The following is a 12,684-nucleotide window of genomic DNA, read 5'->3' on the forward strand; positions in this document are numbered from 1 at the left end:
TGATACCTAGTAATATGGCTTATTAAAAATGACATACGTTTGGCCCCCCTAGTGGCTGCTTTTAGAATAGCAAGGTCATTTTGTCAAAACTTTAAGAAAGGATTAACGACATTTCTTTGCTATATAGGTAGCTTCGACAAAGATGTACAGAATTACATAGAAATTATACAAAGTAGGAGTAAATTAGCACAAGTAATGATAGTATTTGATCATAGTATTTTTTTTTTCATTCCAAACAGGATAACTGAAGAAAGGCACAACGGATTTTCATTTTGGTATGTAGGTATCTTTGGCAAAGATGTAAACAACTAGAAGGCCGACATTTTTTTGCTCAGAAGCAAATACAGCATAGTTCAATCCATCCCCATCTCCACACAAAATGTAATGCTCTATTTCAACCTTTTGCAGAATTTGACCTGTCCAAAACATCATCCAACTCCAAAATTGATTTTTTTAAAGACCCCCCCCCATGGACTGATCTTCAATGTGACCCATTTTTCAACATAAATATTTTTCGTTAAAAATTGAACAAAAAAATCCAAATTTAATACTTGTTATGTGATGTTCATCCTGAGTGTGAATGGAGTCCTGTGGGGACAAACTGTACGCATCCTCGTACTGAATTTCTAGCCATTTGGTATTAATACAAAGGCATAGCAGCCAAATTATATTGTTAAGTCTAAAAATAGCAAAAAATCACAATTCAAGAATTTCTTTGAAATAATGTATGCAAATGAAAATGAAGTTAAGTGGGCACATATGCTACACACTGTTCTTACCAAGTTTTAGCTCATTTGGTTTTGATACAAGGGCATATAGGAGCCAAAAACATACATTTGTTGTCAAAAATCCCCAAATAACTAATTTTTTAAGCGATATATGAAAAAAAGCGTCCTTAGAGCATATGTCCAATGCACCTCTCTTCCAAATTCCAAGTCATAAGGTTGTAATACCAGGGCACAGGGGCCCAATACATATCATTGGGTCTAAGAATGAGCAAAAAAACTACATTATGTCTGGGGTATTTGCTACATGTACCTGTACCTCCACCCCAAATTTCAGGTATCCATGTATGTATAACTATATTTCAATCACGTAGAAGCGATCAAGCGTCTTTGATGCAAATGAGGACTTATATGTATTACCAATGAAAAAACTGTATTCAATTGTTTTCTATGACTGGACTTCAATAAATGTTATTAATGACAGGTGGGACATGAACAGATACCAGACATACAAATGAGGAACATGTGTTACATTCATTCTGGATTAGGTGAAGGTTTATTTATATGTTTAACAACACTCCAATTTTCTAACTGTGTTTCGAACGTTTTTCACGATTCAAGTTTATATACTTGGAAAACTGTCTTGGAAGTCTGCGCCAATACTAACACCACGAAGTTCAGGAGCAGACTGCATATTTGCAATGTAGGTTCTCGTCAATCAGCAAATATATACATGTTCGCCTTTTTAAGTTGAGTTACTGACCTGATGGCGACTTCCTTTTCCTCTTAATCCGTGTTACGTCATCGATTCCACTGTCGTAAACAGAAGCTGTAACCACCAAACCAAAAAAGAAAACTGTCGGTCAGCCATCACGGGATTAGGAACAAAACAATCAAGATGTATCATCAATTCCAAAGAATAAGACGACTATGAACTAACCTTCATTTTCGAATGCGGCTGTGATGTTGACCTCTTCTGCCAAATCGATTCTACCGATATGCAATAAAGCATCCGATAAGTGTGAAAGGTCGCCTTTTTCTAGTTTCCCCAAACGCTGTAGCTTTCGGCAAATCTCGACAGCTTCATCTCTGATGATTCGACCAAGTGGTAGTAAACATTTTGTGATGGCTACATATCTCCGGAAGTCTTCTAGCTCAGTGTTGTCAAGACTGCTTGAAATTTTCAGGTAGAGATGACGCCTTTGGGCACTAGCCGCCATTTTTTTCAGTTAGAGTGGCGCACCTTTAACGACAGATGTGTACCCGAGCCGATCTTGCTATTGAACTATTGAAAAGGGGGTGACCACTCTTTACAGGTGCTTAACAAAGCAGTGAATATGTCCATGGCTTTAGATATTACTTGCCCGGTAAGGGAATTATATGTCTTTGAGATAGAAGACTTTTGAACATTAAGTCCACGTTCGTTTTTAGAAAAAAAAAACTCTGGACGATATGCCACACATTGGTATGGCCCGTTACGTGGCAAATGGCGGTGATGTTGTTCTTCGTTATAGCCGCCAGCGTTTGGTGAATAGATGTTATGGTCACTATCAATTGCTACTCTTTTCTTTGTTTCCCAGCAGGTAGCGCTACGTAAAAGGCTTTTCAACTTTAAACAAAGCCAACTGCCCACATGCAAGTAAAGTACATTTGGACCTTTATACTACAACACGACCGTGCCGATATGTAAATAGGGGTGCAAAAGTCTTCTGTAGTCTCTTTGCACGAAGAAATGTATGTGAACAAGCAAAAACATATAGAAAAACACAAAATTATTTTCACTGGGTCATTATACTATCCGATTCTTACTGCAGCTGCCGAATACAGGTGACCAAAACATACCACATAATGACCAGGAACCCCTTTTCAATGGAAGAGAACTTTGGATGTGGGGATTTCCACCCGTAACGAAGTCCGGCCGCCATTTTGTCTGACAAAATGGCGGAATCTTCTCTTTTTGATTTTGTACCACTGGGGATTTCGTAAAACGTCTGACGCAACGTATCGGCCTTCGCAAACTTTTTGCACAGTAAAGCGACTTGTGGTCAGCGACAAATTTCCGTGGCTTTGACCAGCACCAGTGGCCGACCGTAAGCACAGGCGGAAGTAGGGGACAGTACGACAGTTCACCGTTAGAGAGGAAGATGAAAGAAATTACAGAGGTCGACATCGGAGGAAAGCGAGGAAGAGGTGAGAATACACTTTGTGATAAACCACAGACAAAGTTACCAGTTAAACCCCGCTTACACCAGCTTCTGTAGCCGGGCGTAACAACTGCCGTGGGGATTAGTTTCTGAGCAACCAATCCTGGTGACTTTTCCTGAAAGTCATCTGTAAAGTTCACTCTTACCTCCGCCGAGACGTTAATGGCTTCGGTGCCGTTTATTTTAAGGTGCATTTGTGTGGGTTTTTTGCATTACTCTAAAAGTTAATGTATAGATTGGTAAGATATTTTTCAATGTGGGTAGGTTTCGACAAACCGAAGGACCTGTTCGATTTTATGGACATTTTTGCCGAGGCAGCGATGCATAAAGACAGATAAATGCGTGTGTCCTGGCCTGCCAGATGCTGTTATAAAGAATAAAGTGTGAAAGGTCGCCATGTCCCCCCCCCCCCAAAGTAGTTTTCAACAAATTTCATTGCCGATTCTACCAGGCTGTAGTGTCCTCCTTTTAAGGCATTAATTGTCCGGAGATTTGAAACGTTATCTAGGTAAGGGCCTTAACTGTTTTTGAGATAGCATACTTTTGAACATCAGGGCTGCGTTCGTTGTTTGCAAAGATTCGAATGCCGATGTTGCAAGCACAATGGTATGTCTCATGAAATAGCAGTGATGTTGTTTTTCGTTAACGTTGCAAGCGATAGGTGAATCATGGCTATATGTGGCCGCCATCACGTCAGCTACTATTTGCTTTGTTTCCCATAGTTACAAAGTATTCACGGCGGTCGGTTGCTAGGGTATTCTTTCCCGTTGCTAGGCGCGTTCGACAGAATATCGGGTTACTGGAGGCCTACTTTTGGCTACCCGTAAAATATCTGAAAATAAACAAAATGTTTTGACAAGGAAAATGTTTTCGAAATAAGATTAAATTAGCAATTTTACATACGTTGAATGTTGTCGTTTGAATTTAGATAGCTGTTTTGTTTCGATGTTACTCAAAAAGATGATAATTTTCAGTTTTCAGGAAGGCCTTTAATTTGACCAAACTCTTGATAAGATAGGCCGCATGTATCATCGAAAATTCTCGTTTTTTATGTTTTTCGTCATCTATGAGGAAAATAAAACTTTCTGTTTTTGGGATTTTTTAATTTTTGATTTTAAGCAAAGTTACAGTCGAAAATATGCGTAAAAATGGCATTTTTCGCACTTAATTACCAATAATTCCAAATCGAAGGCATTTTCTAAAAATCCCAAAAACAGAAATCTCGCGAAAATCATGGCGGTCATTTTGAGCCGTCAACGAGTTAATTTGGACTCTTCTTGGTCGCGATCTTAAACGAAGTTTGCACGCATGTCATGCCGCACGGATAGTGGGAGGGTGTAATTGATACCGGTGTAAACAACACTTACAATATTCAAGGTCACCAACACAAACGTCAGTAGTTTCGTTAAATATCACAGGTCCCAAACAAAGGGATAGCATGGATGTACTGTCCAGAAAATTGTTTATATTAGTGAAAAACTATCTCTTTTGGCTGATTCAAGGTAGTTTGACAAAAAAGGCCAGAGAGCAGTGTTTACCGGCAACGACCGCAGATGACCCCAAATAGAACACGGGTTCGGTTCGAATTACGTCAGATGGAATATCGTGGAACAAGGTTCCAATTCGGCTAGACATGGGAGGTTTTGAGCCCGTATTTGACCACCGTGATTTTGCACTTAAACAAAGCCCACAGCTCACCCTTAAGATCAGGATCATTTGAACTCTTACAAAATAGCACGACCGTACCGATATGCAAATGTTCGAGGAGATTGCCTTTAGTCTCTTAACACGAAGGAAAACTATGAACAAGAAAAATACAAAGCCATTTGTAATTGGGCGAGTACTATCCGATTCTTACTGCAGCTGTCGAAGACAGCCGAGTAGAAAATGCCAAATAATGACCAGGAACAACCTCCAATGGAAAAAGAACATTCAGTCAGGTGATATCTAACAGTAAAGCTGGTATCTCACTGCACTTGGGGCACCGGTGCGGCACTGCGGGGTTTACTCAACGAATTTTAGAGATAAATAACAAATTTTCTTACGCTCTGTGTATTTTGTCGTCTTGTTAGTCATATTGTTATGTATTACGCAATATCTAAATCATAAAAAAATTGGCGAAAATAACAACAGTGCCGCAACGGTGTCCCAAGTGCAGTGATATGCCACCTAACGAAGTTCGGTCGCCATATTTATATGGTCTGTAAAATATGGCAAAGACTTCCCTTTTTTCTTGTACGACTGGGTATTTGTCAAGCATATGGGGCAACGTAGCGGCGTTCGCAAATTCTCTTTACAGTAAGCGAATCGTGGTAAGCGGAATATAATTTTAACCCGTATTAGCAAATTGTCAATGAATCGTCATACTACCACTATGATTCTTTAATGTCTTTGATTTCATCATCACAGGTACCCCCAGATGACCCCGCGAGGGGCAAAGTGTGTGGGGGGGGGAGTTCCCGGGTTAGGGAGCCGGCACGGAAGCACTCCTGCCTGACACGGAAGCACTCAACGATGGGAGCACTTACTACCGTGCCAGGCAGGGAATTAATTCCACTCCGGTGGAATTTCAACAAAAGTCATCTAATTGAATAGTAATAGTTGCCTTGTGTTGAAAGTTTTTTTTTTAAATTCATTTTCTGTTACAGCAGTTTTCCTCGGCTATTGATGCAGAAGTTATAAAGGAATCGTTACACAAACACACCCTACCGTGAGGCCGAATCCCCTACACTTATGTTCCAACCAGGTATTCTGTCCCTCAAGTCTGATTTTTGAAATTAAAAGCAGCATGTCACACATGTTTGTTTGTCTGCAGTTACCTGAGCTATGAACAAAACATACCTAAATGTTTATTCAGGTACAAGGGAGCGGAACCAGTCAGTGAGCACATCCGCTTCACCTGACGAGATTTCAAAGCGACCTGCAATACGATCAAGGCTACGGCGACCTTCTTTCCGTAATGAAGGAAAATCAACCACAAGTGAGTAGATCTCAGCGAGTTGTAAGTTAGATTGAAATTTAGAAAACGTTCAAAATACTCATTGTTTGTTGTCTGTCCCTATATTTGTCAAAGCACCAGTGTTATTTTCACAGACAGTGGTCAAAAATCACTCATCCGGTAAAATTTTGTCCAATATATACGTCTTTTTTCTCTAGATCTTTTATAGATATATTTTAATGCAATCTGCAGTACAAGCAATGTCGTTTGAAAATGATGTGCAGTTATAGTCCTGTAAAGGCTAATATCATATTTCAGCAATTCACTAAGTGTCCAAGGCTCATCAGGGAAAATAATTACTGTTGCTAAAAAATAACATAATGGCGTTGTGTGTATTTAAGTTAGTATTGATTGACAGGCAAAGTATGCTGGGTAGTGTTTGTTGCTGTGGTATCACCTTCATTATTTTAACCCTATCCAGACTGGGGGGGGGGGGCTAAAAGTGCCCGCGCCGACTTTGACCTCCTATAGCTCCCAAACGGCTTGTGCTAGAACAACCAAACTTAATGAGATTTCCGAAAATATTGTTGGCAACAATTTAAAAAAATTGGATAAGTTTATGATTTTTCGTGTTGCCATGGCAACGGGTTTCTGAAATGCAAATTTTACAAAAATCACTAAGTTTGGTTTAAACCATGGGATTTTAAGATTTTCTTGCTAAACTTAACTTCTTTTCATATATATTTGATATCCAACACATCTTAGTTAAACATTTATAATTAAATATTCATAAATTATGCTAATGAGATGACGTGATCTGTCAAAATCCAAGATGGCCGACAATATCATGATTTAAAGTATAACAAGCTTATTTTCACTCAGATTTCATCACAACGTGGTATTTTTTACAGAAAACATTCATGTTGAAAAAAATGTATCTTGAAAAATTTAAGGTTCATAATCCAAGATGGCGGATAGCTAAACTACAGATGAAGTCATTCTATGACGTCATTTTGACGTCGTTGCGTCGGCTTTTGACAACAGTCTTACAACACTTAAATATTAATAATAAACCTTTATTGGTAACTTTTTGAGTGAGGTATTTAAGTATTATGGGAATTCCCCGTTTTAGCCAAAAATACCAATTTATGACGTCATAATTACGTCATATTACGTCATGATAATATAAAAATTTCTGGAAGTATAAAACTCGATGAGCACAACTTCCCCTGCAAATTTGGTGATCGTACAGTAAGCCGTTTTGAAAATACGAAGGGGGGGTCGAATGAGCCCCCCCCCCCCCAGGCCAGGGAAGGCCCAAAAAGCCCAGTCTGGATAGGGTTAAGTCTCTTTGTTAGGTAATAACGGTTAATAAATACCCTCCTACAACGCAGGCCAGCCAAACCAAGGTGGCCGGAAGAGCTCCGAGTCCAAGGCAAGTACAGGCTCAGACTCATCATCTGACGAGGACGATGGAAAAATCTCAGTGATCGTAGAGCCCTGTTCTGGAAGGTTTTGGAACCAACAGAGACAGAAGGTAACCTTACAATAATCGTTTCCTTTAATACGGAATGGGGCTTCCCTGGCTGTAGTTTTTTTTTGGTGGTCCTGAATGCTAAGGGACATTTATCTCTGTCCTATGTATGTCATTTTCTCCTATACTTATTTGTTCTCTGTATGCACATTTTTTACAGAGCTGGGTTGTGCAAATATCCTGTGTCTTGTCTTTGCAAGTTCAATGGCAGGAAGTTCAAGTGATGGCTAGAATTTTCTTCAAATGTTGAATTTTCCCCAAATGTTGAGTAAAGTAAGGTTGAAAAAAAAGTATGTTGACACTGTATATTGTGGGATTTAAGTCACAATTTTGATGATGCTTATGATTGTTGCTATACATTCTGTACCTGTACATTCTTTACCTATACATTCTGTACCTTTGCACAGAAGGATGTGTACAAGATGGACCATGTTCCACGGGGATGTGCCTTAATCGTCAGCAACACGAAGTTTAACGGACGACCACCTAGAAAAGGTGGAGACGTCGATCTTAGCAATGTTACAGCCTTGTTCAAGGGCCTGTCATTTGAAACGTACATCTTGGAGAACATCACAGCAAAGGTAAGTGTTGAGGACTGGAAAATTGTGGCATAGTTTTCGGTGTGTCGCTGTGTGTGTCTGTGTTTCCGGATATTTGTTACATCATAACTTTTGAACGTCCCTGTGGATAGGTGTAGGGAAGACAAGGTCAACTTTGGGCCCCCTGGTAATGAATCAGAGCTTCTTGTTTTTATCTTTTGACCTATACATGCTATTGTGTTGATTTTTTGATGGCAGTTAGGCAGGAAAATTGGAAGACTTATAATGAATATATTTTTGCTTAAGTAGATTGCAAATTACAGGTTTGTTTTCATAATCAAGGGGACAAACTAAAACTACAAATTTACAAACGTTACAATTGTTTCATCGACGAATGAGGTCTCTGAACTCTTGGTGAGTTACTTTTCAACTCTCTACAAAATCGCGGGTCCATTTTTCTTTGATGAACGCAGTACGAACGTAAATTTATCGACTAATGCATCTACATAATTGGAATTATACATTATCCTTCTCAGGGGATAGAAGACGAAATCCTCGCATTTTCTAAGCGACAAGAGCACAGTCAGATGGACTGCTGTGTCGTGGTGCTGATGTCACATGGACACAGAAACGTCATTGCGGGAACAGACAACAAACCTGTGCGACTGGAGGACATCTTTACCATGTTTGACAACGACAAATGCCCTCAACTGATTGGAAAACCAAAGCTGTTCTTCATACAAGCCTGCCGCGGAGGTACGTGAAACTTTCTTGAATCTTTATTCTAAATGTTTTAACATTTAAGTCATGAGAACAATTACGTATTTGAAGTGTCCTTTAGAAATGTATCCTTGTCAGAGTTATCTGTTTTACAGACAAATGATAATTTCGATGCACAAGCCTTGTCAAGATAGTTTAAGGTACCCATTGGTTACAAAATTAAAGATCCTCAAAATCTGTTTCACCCTTGTTTGATTTTGTAAATGACGTATTACATCGATCATATGGCTATTGTGACTATTGTTAATATCATATTAACAATGGTTATAATCATTTAGCATGGTGGAATGAACATATTTGTTATGATAATGATGTCCTGATTTGCATTATTCGTAACTACCTAACTACCGAATCTTGATTAAACAACGTCTGATGTGTGATACCTACAGAATCGCTTTGTTTTTAGCACCATTGCATCAATATATTTTAATCACCATTGGAAATGTTGTTGTTTGAAAAGCTATATTATGCAAACTGGGGAGACGGAGATTGGCCGATCAAATTATAACTGATTTTTGCTAACAGGAAAAGTGGACAAAGGTGTGGCTGTACCTGAAGACGATGAGGATACTTTAGAACCCGTCTTTAGGAACGGCCTTAAGAGTGAGATGAGAAGCCTGCTACAAATCACGACAGAGGAGGATGAAAGTGACGGACCTGAGACAAAGCCAACCAGAACTGACATGTTGTTTGGCTACGCAACACAATTAGGTAAGTAGCAAATTAAAGTTAGCACATACATTGTGCTTTGTTGACTTCGTTCAGAAATAAATGTAACGACTCGGCTTGTCTACTTTTTGCCATAATTCCTCAATCGATATGTATACATAGATAAAAAGTTTGGGGACGGCTGCGCTACTTTGGAGTTCCCTTTGCAGTCATCCCTGGGCCGCCATACTCGCTGCTCACAAGGCGACTGTTCAAAACAGTCGTAGAGGTGATGGTGACCATGGCGCTCCCTGCACACTCCTTACGTGCGACAAAGATACAGAGCGACATTTGCAGTCTATTCTGGCTCGCTGTGTGCTATGGCCAATGTTAGGTCGCAGCGCCTTATTCACCTAGTCCTGCACATTTGTCTTTCGTCGTTCAACTTCTGTAGATCATAAGGCCTTTAGGGACTGCACGAGCGGCAGTTGGTTCATCAAGACGATCACCGAGGTCTTCATGAATCAGGCAAAGGACAAACACCTACTCGAGCTGATGACAACGGTAGGAACACAAGTTACTGTAAGGAATGCCTCTTGCTAAATGTATTAATATTTTTGTCTGGCTTAAGTGAGTATCCACGCAATTCTTATTATGATATTTTAATCTCAAATTAAGATACCCATACAGTTACAACGACAGATCTGCAGCTATATCCACCGGGAGGTGTAAAATCTAGCTATTTCTTCAATAGGCCAGGGACTAACTACTATCGAATTTCATAACTGTTATGTTGTTTGGGCACAATCAAGGAAACAGACACAGTTATACACACGAACACTTGGAACAGTTACCCATTAGTAAGCTGTAATGCTGAATAGCCATGCATTTGCAAACAATTGTACTCGGACAACATTGAAATAAAGGACATTATTGACATGACCACCACTAGATGCATTTTTCAAGGCGAATTTTACGGGGTTTGATAACAGTATTGGTGTCACACGTTAACTATAAAACTCTGTTTTGTCACTTTTTTTGAATGTGAACTATACACCAATAAGTAGTTACTCAAGCAACTACTTTTTGGTGTATCTTATTACCTGGATGTCTAACCTACATCGAAGTAATGTGAAGTATAGTGTCACAAGAAGACAAATACCTATTTCTCCCGACTTTCCTCATCTGTAGGTGATGTCGGAAGTGTCCAAACGGACAGCATCATCCTCAACCAAACCGGAAATCCGCGGAGGCAAGGAAGTGGCGGAGTTCGTCTCCAGTTTACACAAGATGCTTTACTTCTTCCCAGGTATGTCCTGTTGGTGTTTCTATTGGAGGTACTACGTTTTTGCAATGACTGATAAGAAGCATTTATCTATAACAATAAAATACCATCAAAAACGTGCACTAAAAAACGGAATTTTTTTTTTCAATAGCAATTTCTCAGTTTAGATTTTGGCAATTTTCGTCTTAGTTTTTTGATACAAATTTGGTTTACGTCTGCGATGTTCCTATGAACACTTTGAGGCAAAATGTACTTAATTAATGTCCTTGAAAAAATTGACATTCTCTAAAGTGCTGTGTTGATGTTGAACAGCAAATTATGAATAAAGCAGGTACAGTATACTAACTATGCATATTATGTTCTCAGATGACTGGACACCAAATATTAAAGAGGCCAGTTGTTTTTGTAACTTAGCCCATTCCGCTGTAAGATTTGAATACATATATCTATGTGATCGTTTGTGACAAGGTAAAAACACTATGCACGCTATGCCTGTAGCATGTCCAAATATTTGACTATGAATTTTGATAATTACCTGTTATTACGTTCTAATTTTATTACGTATTATCATTTGCACTCTAGGTGCGCCGTTTCCCATCAAGCATTCAAGTGGATCGAGGTCGTCTAAATCACTTACAAAGCGACTACCGTCACCACAGCCTTCATGCAGTGGTACCAAATCAACGTCTGCAAGTGAGTAAATTTGAACACTTGTCAATAAAGTACATGTACAAGTACATGTAATACAAGGTAGTGGACTGAAGTAATGGTATGAGAGGTCAAGAACACTGGGAATGCGCAGTCCACATTTGCTAACATTTATAATTTCTGCTATATGATGCTATATGTTGACAGTTGAGTTGCGTGTGTCACTTCTGCAGGAGATATCTCATTTACAACTTAATATGTTTGTTTTTCTAACTGCAAGAACACAGAAAATCATGGCAAGAACTGTGATTAACTGTTCGAAGTGACTATTTTGGGGCCATTTTGCTGGGACACCGACGCTTTCCAGTGTATGTAATTTGTTCTCTTATTAATCTACACATGTATGTGCAATAGCATCCAACGTAATGTTGCCATTTCAGGTAAAAACATACCTCGCAAGACCAAGCGCCAACATTCCACTGACCGTTCTAACTCATCAGACGAGGACAGTCCTGTCTCTTCTTCAAAAAGACAAAAGAAAGTCAAATCAGCAGGAAAGAAGAAGAAAGGAGGTACGTCTACACATGCAGGTAGGTAAATTATTACATATCAAACTCATTGTTTCTGAATCATTACCTCTTATGGTCACTTATAAAAAAATATCATGATAATTGTCGAGCATACACACATGACGACAAAACCATCAGAAAGAGTCAAAACACAACAGGGTCACTTTGGACCCCAAACAGCCCCATTAGAGATTAGTCGTAAAAATGTATCGGTCGGCTGACAGTTCGTTGTCTGTTTAATGCTAGCCATTTACTAACGTTTTCATATGCATATGAGAATAGTCACCTACATGTAGAATCGTTGCTCTTATCATACTTTGTACCTTGTACAACTGTTGCATAACGTTCACGTATGAAATATTCAATATCAGTTCTAATAGAAGTGGACAAACATTTCGGTTTGAATGTAATGTTGTTTCTTTTTTACTTTCACACAGGTGGTGGTGTTACAGATATCAGGAAGTGTGTTGACATGGTAAGTAAAAATGTCCGATCTAGTTGGGACGATCTGGCCCGTCAGCTTGGTTTCGACCACGAAGAAATTGAAGAGATTCGAGATTTGCGCGGAGACCACAGACGCAGGTGTATTGTGGTGCTGGACAGGTGGATTGACAAGCATGGAGACGATGCTACAATGGAGGATCTTTCAGAGGCACTTGTTCAGACTGGTAAAAAGGATGTGGCGGACAAGTTAAAGAAATGCCAGTTCTAAACACATTTGATAGCAGACCTATCCTCGTATTTAGAACAGAAAAAAAAGAAGACAGAATGTATGTACTGTCGTTCATCATTGGCTGTAATGTTGGATTAAACC

At 39.3% G+C, this 12,684-nt stretch overlaps 1 protein-coding gene across 1 annotated transcript; it reads left to right on the forward strand.

Annotated features, from left to right (window-relative positions):
* The first annotated feature begins 2,869 nt into the window (after positions 1–2,869).
* LOC118432211 (caspase-2-like) lies at positions 2,870–12,582 on the forward strand. Its single transcript, XM_035843740.1, has 9 exons — positions 2,870–2,915; positions 7,262–7,404; positions 7,809–7,982; positions 8,477–8,696; positions 9,246–9,431; positions 9,823–9,932; positions 10,560–10,677; positions 11,742–11,891; positions 12,308–12,582. Exons 1-9 carry the CDS (start codon positions 2,870–2,872, stop codon positions 12,580–12,582), a joined length of 1,422 nt encoding a protein of 473 aa, XP_035699633.1.
* Positions 12,583–12,684: the final 102 nt, after the last annotated feature.

This window comes from Branchiostoma floridae, chromosome 15, assembly GCF_000003815.2.
Source record: "Branchiostoma floridae strain S238N-H82 chromosome 15, Bfl_VNyyK, whole genome shotgun sequence".
In the NCBI taxonomy this organism is placed as follows: Eukaryota; Metazoa; Chordata; class Leptocardii; order Amphioxiformes; family Branchiostomatidae; genus Branchiostoma; species Branchiostoma floridae.